This window comes from Silene latifolia, chromosome 8 (assembly GCF_048544455.1).
Source record: "Silene latifolia isolate original U9 population chromosome 8, ASM4854445v1, whole genome shotgun sequence".
In the NCBI taxonomy this organism is placed as follows: Eukaryota; Viridiplantae; Streptophyta; class Magnoliopsida; order Caryophyllales; family Caryophyllaceae; genus Silene; species Silene latifolia.
This window is the reverse complement of record NC_133533.1, coordinates 6,991,189-7,007,948: the sequence shown is the minus strand read 5'-3', so window position 1 is coordinate 7,007,948 and position 16,760 is coordinate 6,991,189. Positions and strand designations below refer to the sequence as shown.

Genomic DNA, 16,760 nt, shown 5'->3' with positions numbered 1-16,760 from the left:
TTCAACCAAAAAAAAATAGGAAATCTTTGACTGCATTGGTAAAGAAAACTGCCGGAGCAAACTCGTACAAAGTAGCAATTCCTTACAATCAAAATGTTACAACAGTTTTGGAACAAAAAAAAAATGTTACAACAGTTTGATTTTTTTCGAGTTGTGAATGTTACAAAGTTGAACAATTAGAAATGCAGTTTATAAAGAATGTGTAAAAATTACATCGAGATGGCATATCTCATGACCGTAAGTAGTGTCAGTAAACATGTGTAGAAACATTCGTGTCCAGTACATTATATACATTATGGTTACCAGAGTCGAGCAGTATAGCATCCTCGCCTCCAGTATCACTCTCTGATAGTTGAATATGCGTTTTAGCACTCATTTTATTCCACTCATTTTCAACACGGAAGAAAACCCATTGAAATCTGCGAAAAATTTCCAGCGCAGTGATTGCAAATACAGTTATATAGTTATGTCGAAGATGAGCAGAAAGCTTGTATGTCCATGTGCATCGTAAAATCAAGTTGCTTCCAATCACCCAGCAATAGACCTGGAAATCCACAGCATGTTAGATTGATTTATTTTCGCAAAATTGAAATCTAAATCCCTAAGAGTATCTAAACTTCAGAAACCTGCAATAACTTAAAAGAGCAAGAAAAACAGCAATAGAGAATAAATATGGTACCCATTTTCTTCCGTGAAGAAGATGTGAGCAAATATGAGGCTTCCCAAATTTGAATATCCGAGTGAAACAACTGCATTATTCAGCATATGAAGAGTAAATATGAGCGTGTAATCATAAGAATCAGTGTCATAAAACTATACTCCTATAACATCCATGTCCTGCCTAATTAATTTATGATGACTAGATGCCTAGATATCTACAGGACGAAGGAGACCGGCATCCGTGCTAGGCAAAGGGTGGTAGAATAAGTAGCGTCACGATCCCCAAATCAAAATTATACTCCTATGTCATCCATATTACCTCAAGTCCCAATCTCGTGCGACGTCCCAATAAAAGGAGTACGTTGAGTTCAAAACACATGAGAGCAGCCAGAGTGGTCGGTATATGTTTGTCCACATGTCAGGGAATACGTGATATTTGAGTGCTGAAAGGAAGATAACAGGCACAGCTGTCGAGTACTTTAGAGCTGCAAAAGACACGAGGGAAACAAAATTATCATGCTAAGGGTTTGTAGTTAAAACATAACAAGCACAACATGAAAAGGCCACAGTACAGCACATTGAAAAAATTAGAGAGACCCGTAAAAAGATACCATAGCCAAGTCATCTAACCATTCAGGAGGCTTGACTTCTCTCTAGTGTCCTTGTAAAGCCGGAGGCATTGAAAAAGTCGAAAAAAATATGGTAGAACAAGAACCAGAGGAATCGCTAGAGAGTGGCTTCCACACACGGAATCAGCTTCAAACCAAGCAATAGTAGCGACCTGTGCAGACAAGGATAAACCCGCAGTTCAAATTCGGTGAAATCTTGTTACACAGCTAAGCTAAATGATTTTAACTGGTAAAAGACCACCATAAGTTAGAACGGAAAAGGGTTTCTTTCTTCTTTTAGGGTTTGTTTCAAGTTTCTAGAGGAAGGTGGGAGACCCTTTCTCTAGTTTGCTCTATATATTCCAAGTTTCCACAATTGTTAACTGGATAATGTTCGTGTCAATTATTCGAAGTACATAACAGCAGTCCATAATATATTTTTTTTTTAAAATGGTGTTCTAATCATATTTTACGTATTTCAACAAATGATCCTGAAAGCACATCTACTACATCCCATAAATTTGTAAGTCAAAATCCTTGACCTGGTAATCTCCTACAAGAAGCACCAAAAAAGAACTATTCTACCCCCACAAAGCAGAATGACCATATAACTGATTTCAGGATCATTCTGCAAGTATCTAAAGTGAGGAAAGTCATGTTCCAAAGTTAGACACTTGTACTGCAAGAAATTAACAGATCAAAATCTCAGTTGTGTAATTCATCATCAGACAAATATTTGCAAGATGACCGACTGACCGAGAAACACCATAAAGAGACAGAAATGTGGGAATAAAGTCGTGATACAAAAAGTTTTGCATATATCATTGTGCATTTGTCAAATTGCCAACGTCGTGATATCAATTTTTTTTATCGCTTCTCAAATTTCATTCTTCATTTCTTATGGCACGGATGTCATAATGAGACATGGAAGAGTGAGAGAGACAAAAATCAACCTGTCGATGGACCATGCGGCAGACTGAGCGCTCCAAATCAGACAATACCTGCAGAAATAAGTCAAAATGCACTTAATAAGTATGTCTAAGCAGAATAGCAGATGACCATAAAAAGTAAAATCAATAAGGCCCACCGTCCTTGTTTAACATGAGAAATCTAAAAGCGAAAATTTACAAATTCTATATTAGAATCAGCTCAGATATTACAAATTACTACTCGTATCCACAGCAAAAGAACTATAGTATTGACCATTCAAGTAGATATGCCCAACTTCCCAAGAGTCCATGACCCTAAACTCTAGCATCTTTAATATAACTAGATAAGGAAACCAAAAGGGTCAAAAGAGAAAGCCACAGAAAGAAACATCTGGAGAGTGTGAACGTTCTTTTCAGAAATCCAGGGGCAGAATTCATCTACAAAATATACAGCGTAATGGAATGTCAATGTTCAAATAGCCTATAAGAGCATAAGATAAAAATACCTTGGACATGGATGTCAAAATATCTGCCAAAAAGAAGTCAGAAAAAGTTATAGCCTGCATAAACAAGAAGCTACATCATTCACAAAAACAAAGATAAATCATACCATTTGTAAGCATAAATAAATAAATAAATAAGTTTAGCTCTTGTTAAAAGCAGCCAAAAGAGAACTAGATTACCAGCTATCAGTGGAACTCGGCCTCTAGTAAACTTTCCTAGAACCTAACAGCTAATCCACAGGGAATCCTCTCTTACACTAAACAGTATAATGTAGGTTCTGGGTTGGTGAGACAACAATCACCGGGTGAGTCTTCCACCAAACGTGGTAAGAGAAGGGTGAGATATATTGATTGCAAAGCCATATAACTCTAGAAGAGAAGAAAGTTATTTTGAAATATTAAAACAAGAAATGTGAAGCATAAGCACAAAATCTACACAAATATGCTAATTGGTTCAAGGTGTTAAAACAACAAACATTACACCATTGCCTCAAGGCCTCAAAGTGGGGGGGGGGGGGGGGGGGGGGGGGGGGGGGGGGGGGGGGGTAAGGGGGATCAAATGTACGCCGGTCGTGTCGTTGACATATATAGGTTGTTTCAAGATGACCCATAATGAAAATTGCTTCGATAATTGCATGGAATGACGACTATTTTACAATAAAAAGAAGCGTAGCCAGGTTGGTTAGTCTAGTAATTTTGCTTTATTTAGTCATAATCCAGAAACAAAGAAAATTGAATTTCCGATTCTATTTGAAATCGAAACAGATTCCTGGTGTTCAACCGAGGAGGGGGGAACTAACTATTCCCGCACAAATATTTACCCAATGATTTTAAAGAAATCTGTAAGAAACTAGAAGCAGGAATTTGATGACTGGCTAATAATCGAAAACGGAAGCGCGCGTTTTCTTGTTCCTTTTAAATTTACACAAAAGCAATAAATGTTATGATACAAAATTACAAACAGATTTTCAGCCACCAGAAAACAAGTATAATTGGCAAAACTCCTCAGTTTTAGCTTAAAATTTATGAGGGGGGTGATAAAACAGTGTTAGTGTGTTGCTAGAGTTTAACAGCCATTCTACAATCTACATACCCCCAAAAAACAGGACCACCTTAACCATTAAAACTAATAGTCCGTATTTAGACTTCCCATTTCGCACCCTAAGAAACCCTTCTCACTTGATTTGTGAACATAATCTTCTCATATATGTGTTGAGAGAGAGCAAGAGACCAACTAGACCATACTCCTTACATATAACCATTACTTTATGAATCAAGCAAAAGCTTACTTGCCTGTAGAGGAAGAACTATCCTCCAAAGAGTTCTCAACAAATAGTACCGCGATGATAGGTAGAAAATATCAAATGGGAATATCAAGAGCGTGATCACAGCTACATAAAGAAAAACCTGCAAAGCCATGCACACTCAACTATCAGTATTGTGTTGCCAATAAACTGTTTCAAAATTAAAATGCAGCCAATATACGAAAGATGTGATCAATTATCACTAAACAAGCAACGTGCCCAGTATGGAAACTGTGAAGGATTACTCAGAGAAAGGATAATAGGGAATACTTTTTAGGCTGAAACAAAGGACAAATACACATTAACAGAAATGTCAAACACCAGATCTCAACAAGGTAACTAAATTTTGTTCTGCTGTTCTTATACCTTCAAGGAGAACTCAATTATGGAGATATAGAAACCGATAGCTGTTGCTTGGGGCCTGGTGTTCCAGGACCTTAGTAATCATGTTTATTTATCTTTGTTCAGCTTTAGCTGCCTCGGTTTTAACGACATGCAGACAAACTATACTATTCCCTTCCCTCCCTCCCTCCTTCCTTCCCTCCAAAATAGAAACTGAGTGAATAATTGCATCAAATACTGCTACTTTGCAATCATAAGGGTAAGGGTAAGATTATTGGTAGTCTTGAGATAAGATTTTGGCAAGTCTTGAGACAAGACTCACTCAAGACTACCAATAATCTACCTTAATCTTGACAAAGTCTTAACAAAGTCTTAAGTTGAGTCTTAGAAATCCAAGACTCAACTTAAGACTTTGGATGAGTCTTGACCCCACCTTAAAGAAAAATTATCTAAGGGTAAGATTATTGGTAGTCTTGAGACAAGACTTTGGTAAATTTTAAGACAAGACTCACCCAAGACTACCAATAATCTACAAAAGTCTTAACAAAGTCTTAAGTTGAGTCTTGGAAATCCAAGACTCAACTTAAGACTTTGGGTGAGTCTTGACCCCACCTTGAAAGAAAATTATCCAATGAGTGGCTCCCATGTGTCATTTTCTATTTTGTAAAAAAAGAAGTAAAGTGAAAAAGTAGAGTGTGAGGTGAGTCTGACGGATAATGTATAAAGTCTGAAGTGAGTCTGAGGCGAGTCTGAACAATAAAGAAATAATAAAAGTTAGTGGAAAGCTGATGTGGCAGAGTCTTAAGACTTGGGAGGGTCTTACTGATAATCTCACCCTAATGGGTGGGCAACATGTGTCCTTTCTTTTTGTTAAAAAAAATAAAGTAGAGTGGAAAAGTAGAGTCTGAGGTGAGTCTGACGGATAATGTATAAAGTCTGAGGTGAGTCTGAGATGGGTCTGAACAATAAAGAAATAATAAAAAGTTAGTGAGAAGCTAATGAGGCAGAGTCTTAAGACTTGGGATAGTCTGACTGATAATCTCACCCTAAGAAGTGCAACTAATTTAGTGAGTTGTTTTACTATATTCCATATTAACCCAAAAACTAAAGAATAATGAGTCTTTGATTCATCGGAAATGGAAAACAAAGGTTTACAAATAAAGGGATGCAAATTGATAATGGAGATAATTAGCACAAATATAAAGTAAAGGAGGATCTATTACACTGGTTGAGATGCAGCCAGTCCTACTTCTCCGTCCGAATACAGATAGAGATAGGCTGTCATGCTGGTCGGAACTACAATGGTCATCCAGGTGGCACACTGCATCAATGACACTACGGTGAACAACTCAAAAAACCAAAATAATAAATAATAAGGAAACATGGTATGCAGAAACCCACAGAATATCAGAACTAACAAGAAGCACTAAATAACTGGAGGAAACCAGCATTTATCGAGAAAGTCCTTAAAATTAAAACCACATTCATTACCTTCCATATCTCTCCATGAGTTAAATGATTTTGATCAAGATCAAAAATTTTAGTGTAAGGGACATTAGCCTGCGAAAATACCCATAAATTTATTCCCCAAAGCCATACCATCAAAGTCTGCAGGAAACATTACAAAAACTATCAGCTGGCACATAACATATTTCATGTAAAATTGAATGTAAGAATAAACATTGTGACAAATAAACACAACTTGGTCCCACTAACCATAAGGAGCAGCGGATTGTAGTACAAAAATGCCTCGTACAAAAAAAGATCTCTCAGATCTGAACTCATTCGCATAACAGAATCCCATCCAATCTGTCAGCCAAATAAATTTTAACCATAAGTCAATCTCTCATACAATCACTGGGGTTTTCTTCAATCAAATGCGGGGTCTATCCACTAAAAAGCCACGAAAATAAACTAAACTTAAAGATAGAAGAGATCACAAGAGGAAAGATGAGGAAGAGGAATTGACCTTGCAACAGCACAAGCCCCAAATAATGAACAGCACCACCTATACATAAACCAGTCAGTAGCAAATAATGAATAGACATAAATGTAAGCAATTGAGTGATATCCTCAAAACACATCAACATAACTGACGGCAGCAGATACGAACAATATGATGTGAAAACAACATAAACATCATGCAATCATGCATTTATCCTTCACAGTAAACGAAAGAGACGAAACAACAAATAAGCAACTTAAACATGTTAAATGAAGTAATCACCTTAAATCTCATCAAGAATGTTGGTGATGGCATCATTATTGTGCTGCCTAGTGGAGTCCTAACACCCCTCATTTCATTGCTCTCGGGTGAATAAAGAAGAGCCTCTTCTCTACTGTTTGCACCTAATCATGCACATAATACAAGTAGCATTAGCCATGGGTGTACCAGACATAATCTATTGTAGATGGGTAAGATTTTATGTTTCTGATTTCTCCTATAAAATTTCTGTCGTATCAATGTGATTATCCTAATTATTTGTAACAAAACTTACTCTACAATGAATTAATACTATTTCCATTGGGGGAGGGGGGGATATTTGGTGTACATAGTTAGTTATACTAAACATTGAAATGGAGAAAGGGGGAGTGGTAACACCATATGGTGAGACAATCACTATTCTATCTGCAATTGTTACGAAAAAAATCATCTTTATCGATTTAACTTTACATACTATATCTCATTCGCCCAATTCTTCCAAGTTACCAAATGCTAGTAATGAACTTTCCAAAACTATAGTTCCCTCAAGCTCCACTTTGTAAATAAGGCATCAGAAAATAATAACACTCCCTCCTTTCCGTCCACTCGCACACCCTCTCTACTAGTAAAAACTTGTGCCAAACTAAAGTCTAAATAATCTTTTAGACCAGACTGAGTACTATATTACACGTGAAGACGCGTCCCAACTCTTTCATCCATATCCATTTTCTAAAACTACCCTTCATACAATACACCACAATCACACAGTCCTACCACTACATCGTGAAAGATACATACGCCGATAGTCTATACAGGGCGTAAACTAAAATTTACTACCTTTTAAATGAAGTTTTTCGAATATCACTACTCTCCTTACCTTTCAAAATTTTTTTTTCAAAATTATTACTCTACCTTTTCTGGCATTTTTTTCTGGCATTTTGATCAAAATATACGAGAAAACGGAACTATTACTATCCCCAAACATAGACACGAGTAGCTTATGCAGAGTAGTATTCGCTAATACACCCGAAAACGGAAATAGATCACTTCTCCACAATATAATTGCACTACATCAACCCTAATTTCACCAAGAAATGCAAAAAAAAAATGCAGCAAAAACAATCAAATTAAACCTACATTATCAACATTGATTCATAGAAATGATTGAATTTAAGTACAATTTATGTAGTGAAAATTGAGAAAAATTATACCTGGATTCATTCAAAGATGATCGATGACGAATTAAATCAAAGTGAAAGCTCATCGGCGACGAAAGTAAGCTGTGATCGTCGGTGAAATTAGCAAAATTGAAAAATTGAATTGGGGATTAATAAATTAGGGTTAGAGATGACTAATTATTGGAGGGAAAAGTCGAGGTCCGAAAAGGTAACGTACGCACGAAGCACGAATACAAATTCTCTATGACACGGTCTAACCGACCAAGCTTGTAATAACAGTTTATTATAATAACTCATTTTTCATCGAAACGCGTCAGTATATTTTTATTAATTAATCCGTTTTGTATTATGTTTATATATGACGGTCTTATATGAGATTAAGGGGGTGTTTGGTCAAGCTTTCTAAATGCTTTTTTAATTGTAAAAGTAGAAGCAGGGTCAAACACTATAATTTAGGGATATAAAAAACTACTTTTGAAAAGTCAGAAGTTAATAAAAAGCTACTAGAAATAGAAGCACAAATTGATGCTTCTGCTTCTACTTCTCCGAAAAACTCGTAGGATTATTGAAACTAAAAAAAAAAAACTAAAAAATAGTAGTAGGTCAAACACATCAATTTGTTAAGACACTACTTTTACAAAAGTTTGGCCAAACAACCACAACTTTTTTAAAAAGTAGTTTACGAAAAAACTCATTCTACAAAGTAAAAGCTATTTCAAATAAACTAAGCCAAACAACACCTTAGTGAGGCTAGAGATGAAAAACATTGAAAACCAATGCACAAATTTTGAAAAGAAAATTTAACGAAGAGTGAATGTTCCGATTATAAAACCGAATTTACCCAATCCGTAAACTGCATGCCCGATCAGTTTGTTGCACTTTTTGAATATGACCTAACTACGGAATATTCTTTCGTCCCAATTATTTGTTTAGCTTTAAGTGAAATACACTCCCGCCCCACGAAACAGCAAAATTTTGATTGAATCTTGTACTCATTTGTCATCTTTTAAGGCGATCAGAACGGAGGGAGTAATGTGACCTGGGCTGGGCTGGCCTGGCCTAAGCACTCGACCAAACGGAGAAATGCTTAACATGATTCTCCAAGACAACAGGCTGAATAAACCAGTGCCCGTTTAACCATTTAACTATAAAACCTTGAAGCCTGAAAGACGGGTAGAGCGCTTTTAGACTAAGAGCCAAGCGACTGCTAAAAAGCAACACCGATGTTACAGGGTAATGTGCTACACAAATATCCGGAAAAAAAAAAGCATTAAATTACATCAATACAGACGACAAAGTCACCGCAGAGTACCATTGTTAGTGTTAGATCCATCAGAAAAGAAAATGAACGAGAAGCGGAAATGTTTCAAACATGAATATATGATATATTAGTAGTTTTAACAGTTCCATGACAATGGTTCTTGTCCACTGTACAAGACTTGTATCAAGAGTACCCAACACCTTAACCTCCAAATTATACACTTGAACCATATGTCGTTCGAGCCATGACTACCATATGTGCACATCTTTATCCAACACAAAATGAAGAAAATTAGCGAACGACATGAAAATGAAAAGAAAAAACAAGGGGCAGAAAGTCGCTGCCCGTTGGCTCCAGAGCTTTCAAGCAAAAAGATGAGTCCGGATCCAAAACACAGTACAATTTTCGCCAAAGTTAGTAAAGATTTGGTAGCCTCATTACAGTTGGGCTCAGTTATTTACTCGAACAGAACCTGGCCGAGTTTTTCCTCAAGACCATCTTTTCCGTTGTTTCCGGATGATTCGCCGGAATCAGACCCATTATTTTGACATATCTGATTGTTCGAACCCAAAGAAGGAAGATGCTCTTGAACGATCTGCACGTGGAAATGACAGATTCTTCACTTTACAAAACCTATTAACTACGGAAAAGGAAATTACGAGGATTGTGGCCAAGTTTCCGAGGATTGTGGACTCATCGAAATTTTCAGAAACTAAATGTATATATTTTTGTTCTAATGAAATGAAGTGTCCAAATGAGACAGAGTGTAGAGAACCGGCCGGACATGGGTACCCGAGGTGATATATAGTAAAGTCAATAACATAGCCAAGAAGTTGCGAGTAAAGGTCGAGATGTGAAGCTTAACACTTTGACAAGAGTGTGCCACGTCATGTAAGAAGATTTCAGCTTGAAAGGCAGACAAAAAAAACGCACCTGCTCACCATCTTCAGTACTCTCAGAGTGGAACAATATAGGCCGACATCGCTTATCTTCATTCATTAAACTAGAGTTTTGGAAGTGCGCGATGAGGGCTGACCTTCCCTGAATACGAGCATAAGCCAGGGAAGCAACTTTTTCACTATTGAACTTTTCCCACTTCTTTCCGTTAAATGCCTTTTATCACAAGAAAACAGTTTAGGTCAGTAAGATACTGAAACAAAAAAAACCAGAATCCTTGGGATTGAGCATAATGTAGAAAACTAGCTACAAAACAATCTCAGTTGGAAGTCCGAACCTCGTAAAATGGGATGATATGTGCAGGAGACAGCATATTTATAAACGCGTAACCCACGTTACACTTATTCTGCATAATAGATACAATCTCACGTAATTAGTTAGCTATAGATGAAACTGAGAAAACTTGATTCCATCTTGTCAACAAGTTACCTTGAAATCTATAGGTAAATAAAGGAAATCATAAGTTCCCTTGTGGTTTTCGTCAATAGCAGATAGCAACATCTTTGAAGTATACCTGAATGTACAGGAAAGAAACTGATTAGTTGAATTGGTTATTGGGAGACGGCAAATATGATAGCTCATCCTTTCGTATGAGGGAAGTGAAAGTCATTGACTATCACCCGACGTCAACCTCGAAGAGTAGGACGTGAATGTCCCACATTGGTCATAAAGGCGGCCACTTGCATCGAAAAAGCAATGAGAGAAATTCACTATGAAAAAGAGAGATCATTTTTAATGTCTGCAATTACAGTAGAAATTTCCCAAGGGTTTTTCGAATCCCGTTATCCTTACTTGTTGGGTATATTCTTGATCATTAATGTAGTCCTGTTATCTTCACCAGCAGCAATCTTGTCCAAATCCAGCAGAAATTGTTTCTTGGCATCAACCTGATTTGAATTACTTTCCATCCGTCGACTGCGGCTACGATCAGATTCAAGTAGCCCGGGATATGGACCGTTTCCAAGAAATACGGGACTATGCCTTGGTGATGACATCATTCTGAAACTAGGAGAGCTGCTATCGGGCATGTTTCCTGGAATTCCAGCATGTAATAAAGCTCGAGGACCAACATTCATCATGTAATTGCCACCAGGCCCACCACCACTGCTTGGACCTAAACTAACACCTCCATAACCACCGCGATTCATATATGACGTCTCGGGTGATTCTGGGAAGAAACCAAAGTGCCTTTCCAGATGGTGAATACCAGATGGAGCAGATCCAACATGGTGCTGATGATGTTGGGATGGGTTTAGATAGGGCCCATGTCGATTTGCAAATGGAAAGCCATGGCGGGGCCCGTTTGACATCTGGGGATTCCCCACTGAGTGTGTTTGCCAAGCAGCGGACTTTATCTTCTCTGAATTTGTGGTTGGGCTTCCCCAAAGGAACTGGGGCCCAGACAATGTCTCAACGGTGGACCCATTAGATGATGATGCGCCAAAAGATGAAATGGTGCCAGATAACTGGCCAGCTAAATTCAGCTCGGGAAACGAATGAGGATGCTGTAAACTAGATCTTTTCTCAGGGTTTGAACCGCCAAACATATGTTCAATATGGCCACCTCTTCCAAGATCTTTGCCAATAGGTGCAAGCCTCGGTGAGCTAGATGGTTGAGAATGCAGAATTGATGCCAATCCTGAAAGATGGTTATTGGTTGTAGGGCTCATTGTCCTAAACCCAGGAGATCTGCTCAGAGAGTGCATTGGGCTATTATGCTCAACGGGGCTACCAAATTGCATCCAATTGCCTGTAATGGACAGCCAATATTTAATCCCCGTCATCACAGCAATTGCATTAATAAAAGCTCGAGAGAATAATCAATTAACTAAAAGAACATGGTACTCTCTAGTCTCTCCATTAGTCTATTCAGTTTTGGATACCCTTTTCACATGTCTTTTTCTTAAAAACTGGTGCGATTTAAAAATGTAGCGAATCTAGATAAGTAAAAGAGGACGATCAAAGTATGAAAGGCCAGTTAAACTAGACGTTACCAGGAGGGGAGCTGGCTATGGGGGAACCAACGTGATGCTGGAAACGAGATTCCTCATGATCAACATCTTGATTAAGTTGCAGCAATAAGCTGGCACCATTAACTAAAATCAGAATCTTTATTCAAGAATATAAATAAAAGACTTCAGCTAACACCCAAATTAAACACAGTAACAAATTACAGATTTTCAGCTCCTAGAAATAAATTTTCAGGAGTAATAACACACTAATAACTAAAAGGCGATAGAACGGGAAACCGTCCAGACAAACGGAAACAAATTTAAGGAGACGGGCAAAGGGTCTGAACATAGCAGCTCATAAAGAAAGAACCATAAAGTCAATATTTTCACTATGTTAATAGCCTAATACAAGGACCTCTTAGAGTTTCCAACAGATAAACATAAAAGGCGTAGCTGTAGAAAAAGATTGAAACTATAAATCAGACCACCAGACACTTGTGTTAAAGTAGGCAGAAAGATATAGATTGAACTGAGGCATCTCTCGGCAATGCATTAGTTGCCGTACTGAACTACTAAGTACTAATCAACAATTGGCCAACTACCAACAGAATCGGTCACAGTTATTTTCACAAGATCCTTTACATATAGATTATATCCGCTCAGTAGGCAGAAAAAAAAAATAAAAAAAAAAAAACTTTCATGCATTGACTGAAATTTAAACCATTTTAAGGGCTAAAACACTGCGAAAACAAAAACAAGTCAACAAAACAACTCTCCAAAGCATAAAAGAGATGGGGGGGAAGAGCGGTGTTGAGAAGTGCTCACTTTCTGCGCGTTCCACCAGGGCGGCTAGGTTCCAGCTTTATACGTTTGCCTGCTATGTCGCTTCTGTTCAATGCCCTGAGTGCGGCTTCTGCCGCTCTGACATCATAAAACTCAATAAACTTGTGGTGCTTCTTATGCGGGGTCTCCCTAATCTGTATTGCAGGAAAAAAATAATAATAACATTGTAAGCAACCCATAGAATCCAAGCGCACAAAAAACAAAGAACACAAAATAAAAGTACCTCTTTAACCTCCCCATAAGCCCCAAATATTTGACGCAGATCCTCGTTTGTAACAGATGGATCCAAATTAAAGACCACCAATGTTCCCTGATTAATGTCCTTCTCTGATGGATTGTCCTGAACATGTCAATGAAGAGGGCGTGAATAATGGTACCAGCAATAGACTTATCGGATGAAAGAGACCCAGAAAAGTTGGTCATAGAACCTTAGGAATAGAAAAGTGTATGTCAAGTTTTCTTCGCCGAAGCGGCTTGTTTTGTAGTGCTCGCATGGCTGATCTGGCATCACGGATATCATAATAGGATATCATCACAAAGCCTCTATGCTTGCACGCTGTATACAGAGTTCGGATGTCACCATATTGCTGCAACAACACAGAGGCGGGTAGTGATTAAATAATGCAAATGGTTGTGCTCGATGAAAGTGAAGAAAACACTTTATAAGATAAAAGAGCTGGAATAACTCAAGTGTTTTGTTGCAGAAAATATTTTGAAAATACAAATTTGCGTGCTAAAATGGTGTGCCTCATGTCTATCAGGCACACGCCTTTCCCTCGTGCCATGCCCTTGTCACCATGGGTCCTCGTTTCCTCACTGCAGCTATCGCCTTAATAAACTAAGCTTAAACCTCCTGGAAAAGAACATTCAGCTTTCCCAACTTGATTTCCACCTCCCAAGATATAATGGAAGAAATAAAGAAAAGGCATCCCACACTACCATTATACGATTATGCAGAAATAACATGACAAGGACACGACCATTCTATCCACGGCAATAGTAACAGGATTAAGACTTGCTCGTACTTAATATGAAGCATTAAAACTCAAGGTGCATCTTAAATACCTCAAAAAGACTCTTCAGCTCAGAGTCCTCAACATTACTGTTAATATTACGAACAAACAGAGTTCGGGATGGGTGCTCCCCATATGGATGTTCTCCTGCAACTGTTCCTACACCATTCGGAGCACCAAAAGCAATCATCCCATTGCCAGTCATGCCATCAGAGAGGCTGACCTTTGCCATACCTAAGCTCAAGTTGTCTTGAAAATCATTTTCCATCTCCATACCTCCCAGGTTACCAAAAAAATCATTCTCCTCCATATCATCAACTTGGCTAGTTAGCGCGGCAAATTCATAATCATTAGCTATATCAGCAAAAAGCTCATCTTCATCACCAGGTAGAACAAATCCAAATGTGCGATTTAAAATGTCATCATCGAGGATATCATTTCCCTCAATATCTGGGTCACCCTTATCCAAGCTTGCTGCACCATCATCAACAGTTTGGCGTCCATTCCCAGAATCATTCATGATCACTGCATGTCAGTGTAAAACTTTATACCAGGGGAAAAAATAAGACCTCCATACAACATAAGAGAAAAGTTAATATCGTAGTTTACGCTTTTCATGAGGCAGAACAGGCAACGAGCTAGAAAATAAGGAAGCATCGGTCGAGGTATGATATACAGACGACCGTTGAATATTCCATGGACTAGTTCCTGTTTCTCTTGATTTACCCAACAAATTCCAAGGTCCTGGCAAAATTATCCACAAATTGAAAGAGTTAAATAGGTGTCGCTATTTCGTTTAAGACTTCAAGGCAGACTCAGATTACCAGAATATTACCTAAGATGGAATCTTCAGCACGCTGACCCATCTCAGTAGTAGTCTCTGCCAAGCAAGAACCGTAATTAGAAAGGAAACAAATAGCCTACACATAGATAAGTGCACCAAATATAGTAATCAGAATTTAGAGTTCAATCAACACATTATCATTACAGAAATTACACATAATTATAGTAAGCTCCCACAATGATCAAGGGTTTCTTGTGTAGAGATCATACCGACAAAGAAAACTAAATCATGGTTCAGTTACTCAACCAACCAACCCAAATTTGTTCAGTTTATCATACATCAGTTACAACTTTGACAAAATAAAGAAAGAACTCGAAATTCAAGTGCAATCCGCAATTCACCATCCATATTTCTCAATCATAGGTGAGTTGTGAGTATATCAAGGTTGGCCGCTACAAACAGGTGATCAAAAGATCAATTACAACACCAACTACCACACATGCAAAAGCATATTCCAATCATGGGTAACTTGCATATCAAATGTAGGGTGATAACATTAACACAATTGAGTAAAAAGCAAGGAAAACTTATAATTTAATACAAGTCACATACCCATAAAACTTAAAATAATGCACAACACAAGAATCAGGATGAACAATATATGTTATGTTATCGCAACGAAGTTATAGTTTATTTCCTGATCATATGAGCAAACTCCTCTAATATGACACAAATAAAAACCAATTAACAAAAGACTAAAACTTGAAGCAATAGACACCATGTGAGGGAAGTAAACCATGCTGCAAAAGTCAAACAAGTTAACTTAACCTAAAAACCTTCCAGCTAAAACAAGTTTCTCACTTCAAAGGAAGGACAACTGGCCCTCAACTCTTCTCAACTAACACTCCTTAGACCTTAAACACAACACAAAATCTTACTTGTGACGGTCACAAGCTTCTGACACGACTCACACCCGATTCAAATGATGTTAAAAACGAAAGGGGGTTGTGAGAATCACACAAAGTTCATAACTTTATAATTCTTGATCACATTTTACATAATTTTACATAATCCAATCATCAACCCACCAAGGATCATACCTTATAACCATCAATTTTCATCAAAAGAACCAATTTTTCACCCTAATTTACAAAAATAACAAATACCCACATAACTAATTCAACTTTACTAACTAAAAATCAAATTGAAAAACTAAAATTTAACCTAAATTCAAGCAAAACCCAAAAAAGGGTGTCTAATTATGCATTTGTGTGAACACTTATTAAATTAAAACTTATAATTAACATTAATAAAATCAATAATTAAGAAAAACCCAGAAAAATGCAAGCATAAATGAAGGTAATTAAAACTAAAAAGAGAGAATTAATACCCAAAACGAGTCAACGGACTCGGAAGCTGATGAACTCAGTAAAACACCAAGACAAAAAAAGTTGGAAAGAGCATTAAACATGCAAACAAAACAACATTAACATTAACAACACGAAACTCTATGAAATAAACTGCTGATCTTTTAATTTTATTTTGTTATATATACAAATATATAAGAGAGAGAAGATGAGAACGAGAAAAATTATAAAAATAATTATAATTAAAATAATAATTAAAAATGATAAGAGAGAGATAGAGAGAGACGTGAAGAAACAGAATAAGTTTTTGGAAGAGAGTGAATTAAATTAAAAATTAAATTGTGTGTTTTTGGGTGGTACTCTAATTTGGATTGCTTCTCTTGCTAGAATTTGATTTGATTTGTGTTGTTTATATAAAAATTTTGGGATTTAATGATTGAACCCGTAGTCGATAATTGTAATGGAAAAATTATATCGGAAAGTGAAAGGTAGCGGTTGCGAGTTCTCCTCATCCAAAAATAAATGATTAAGCCCATAAATGTCGATTACCTGTTTTGAAAAATTAGTAAAATCGATTTAACTTAAGCATAAAAACTAGTGAAAGCATGTATTTCTTAACCCAAGCATACCTCGCAAACTTTGACGTGATATTGGAAACCCGAGTATTAACAGTTCTGGATAATCGGAGTATTCAGCAAACTCTGACTCGATAAGAGATCATCTTAAGTGAACTGTTAACCAAATTACTTTAAGAAACCGTTCATAACAATAATTAATTTTATTAATTTTTATCTCTTTTTAGTTTATAACATCATCTATTTTTTAGTGTAACACAAATTCTTGTTTGACTCGATAA

At 37.1% G+C, this 16,760-nt stretch overlaps 2 protein-coding genes across 2 annotated transcripts; both read right to left on the bottom strand.

Moving 5' to 3' along the window:
- Nucleotides 1-65: 65 nt before the first annotated feature.
- On the bottom strand, nt 66-7,955 carry LOC141596212 (uncharacterized). Its single transcript, XM_074416314.1, has 13 exons — nt 7,761-7,955; nt 6,574-6,695; nt 6,316-6,354; nt 6,063-6,155; nt 5,838-5,954; nt 5,572-5,667; nt 3,994-4,107; nt 2,704-2,757; nt 2,222-2,269; nt 1,291-1,441; nt 980-1,145; nt 680-749; nt 66-544 (listed from the first exon to the last, which is right to left on the bottom strand). Exons 1-13 carry the CDS (start codon nt 7,768-7,770, stop codon nt 248-250), a joined length of 1,377 nt encoding a protein of 458 aa, XP_074272415.1. The 5' UTR covers nt 7,771-7,955; the 3' UTR covers nt 66-247.
- A 1,134-nt stretch (nt 7,956-9,089) lies between these two features.
- On the bottom strand, nt 9,090-16,441 carry LOC141596211 (protein MEI2-like 5). Its single transcript, XM_074416313.1, has 13 exons — nt 15,928-16,441; nt 14,589-14,633; nt 14,363-14,497; nt 13,806-14,278; nt 13,169-13,327; nt 12,964-13,080; nt 12,723-12,874; nt 11,940-12,028; nt 10,738-11,695; nt 10,375-10,459; nt 10,223-10,291; nt 9,922-10,101; nt 9,090-9,583 (listed from the first exon to the last, which is right to left on the bottom strand). Exons 2-13 carry the CDS (start codon nt 14,617-14,619, stop codon nt 9,446-9,448), a joined length of 2,586 nt encoding a protein of 861 aa, XP_074272414.1. The 5' UTR covers nt 14,620-14,633; nt 15,928-16,441; the 3' UTR covers nt 9,090-9,445.
- Nucleotides 16,442-16,760: the final 319 nt, after the last annotated feature.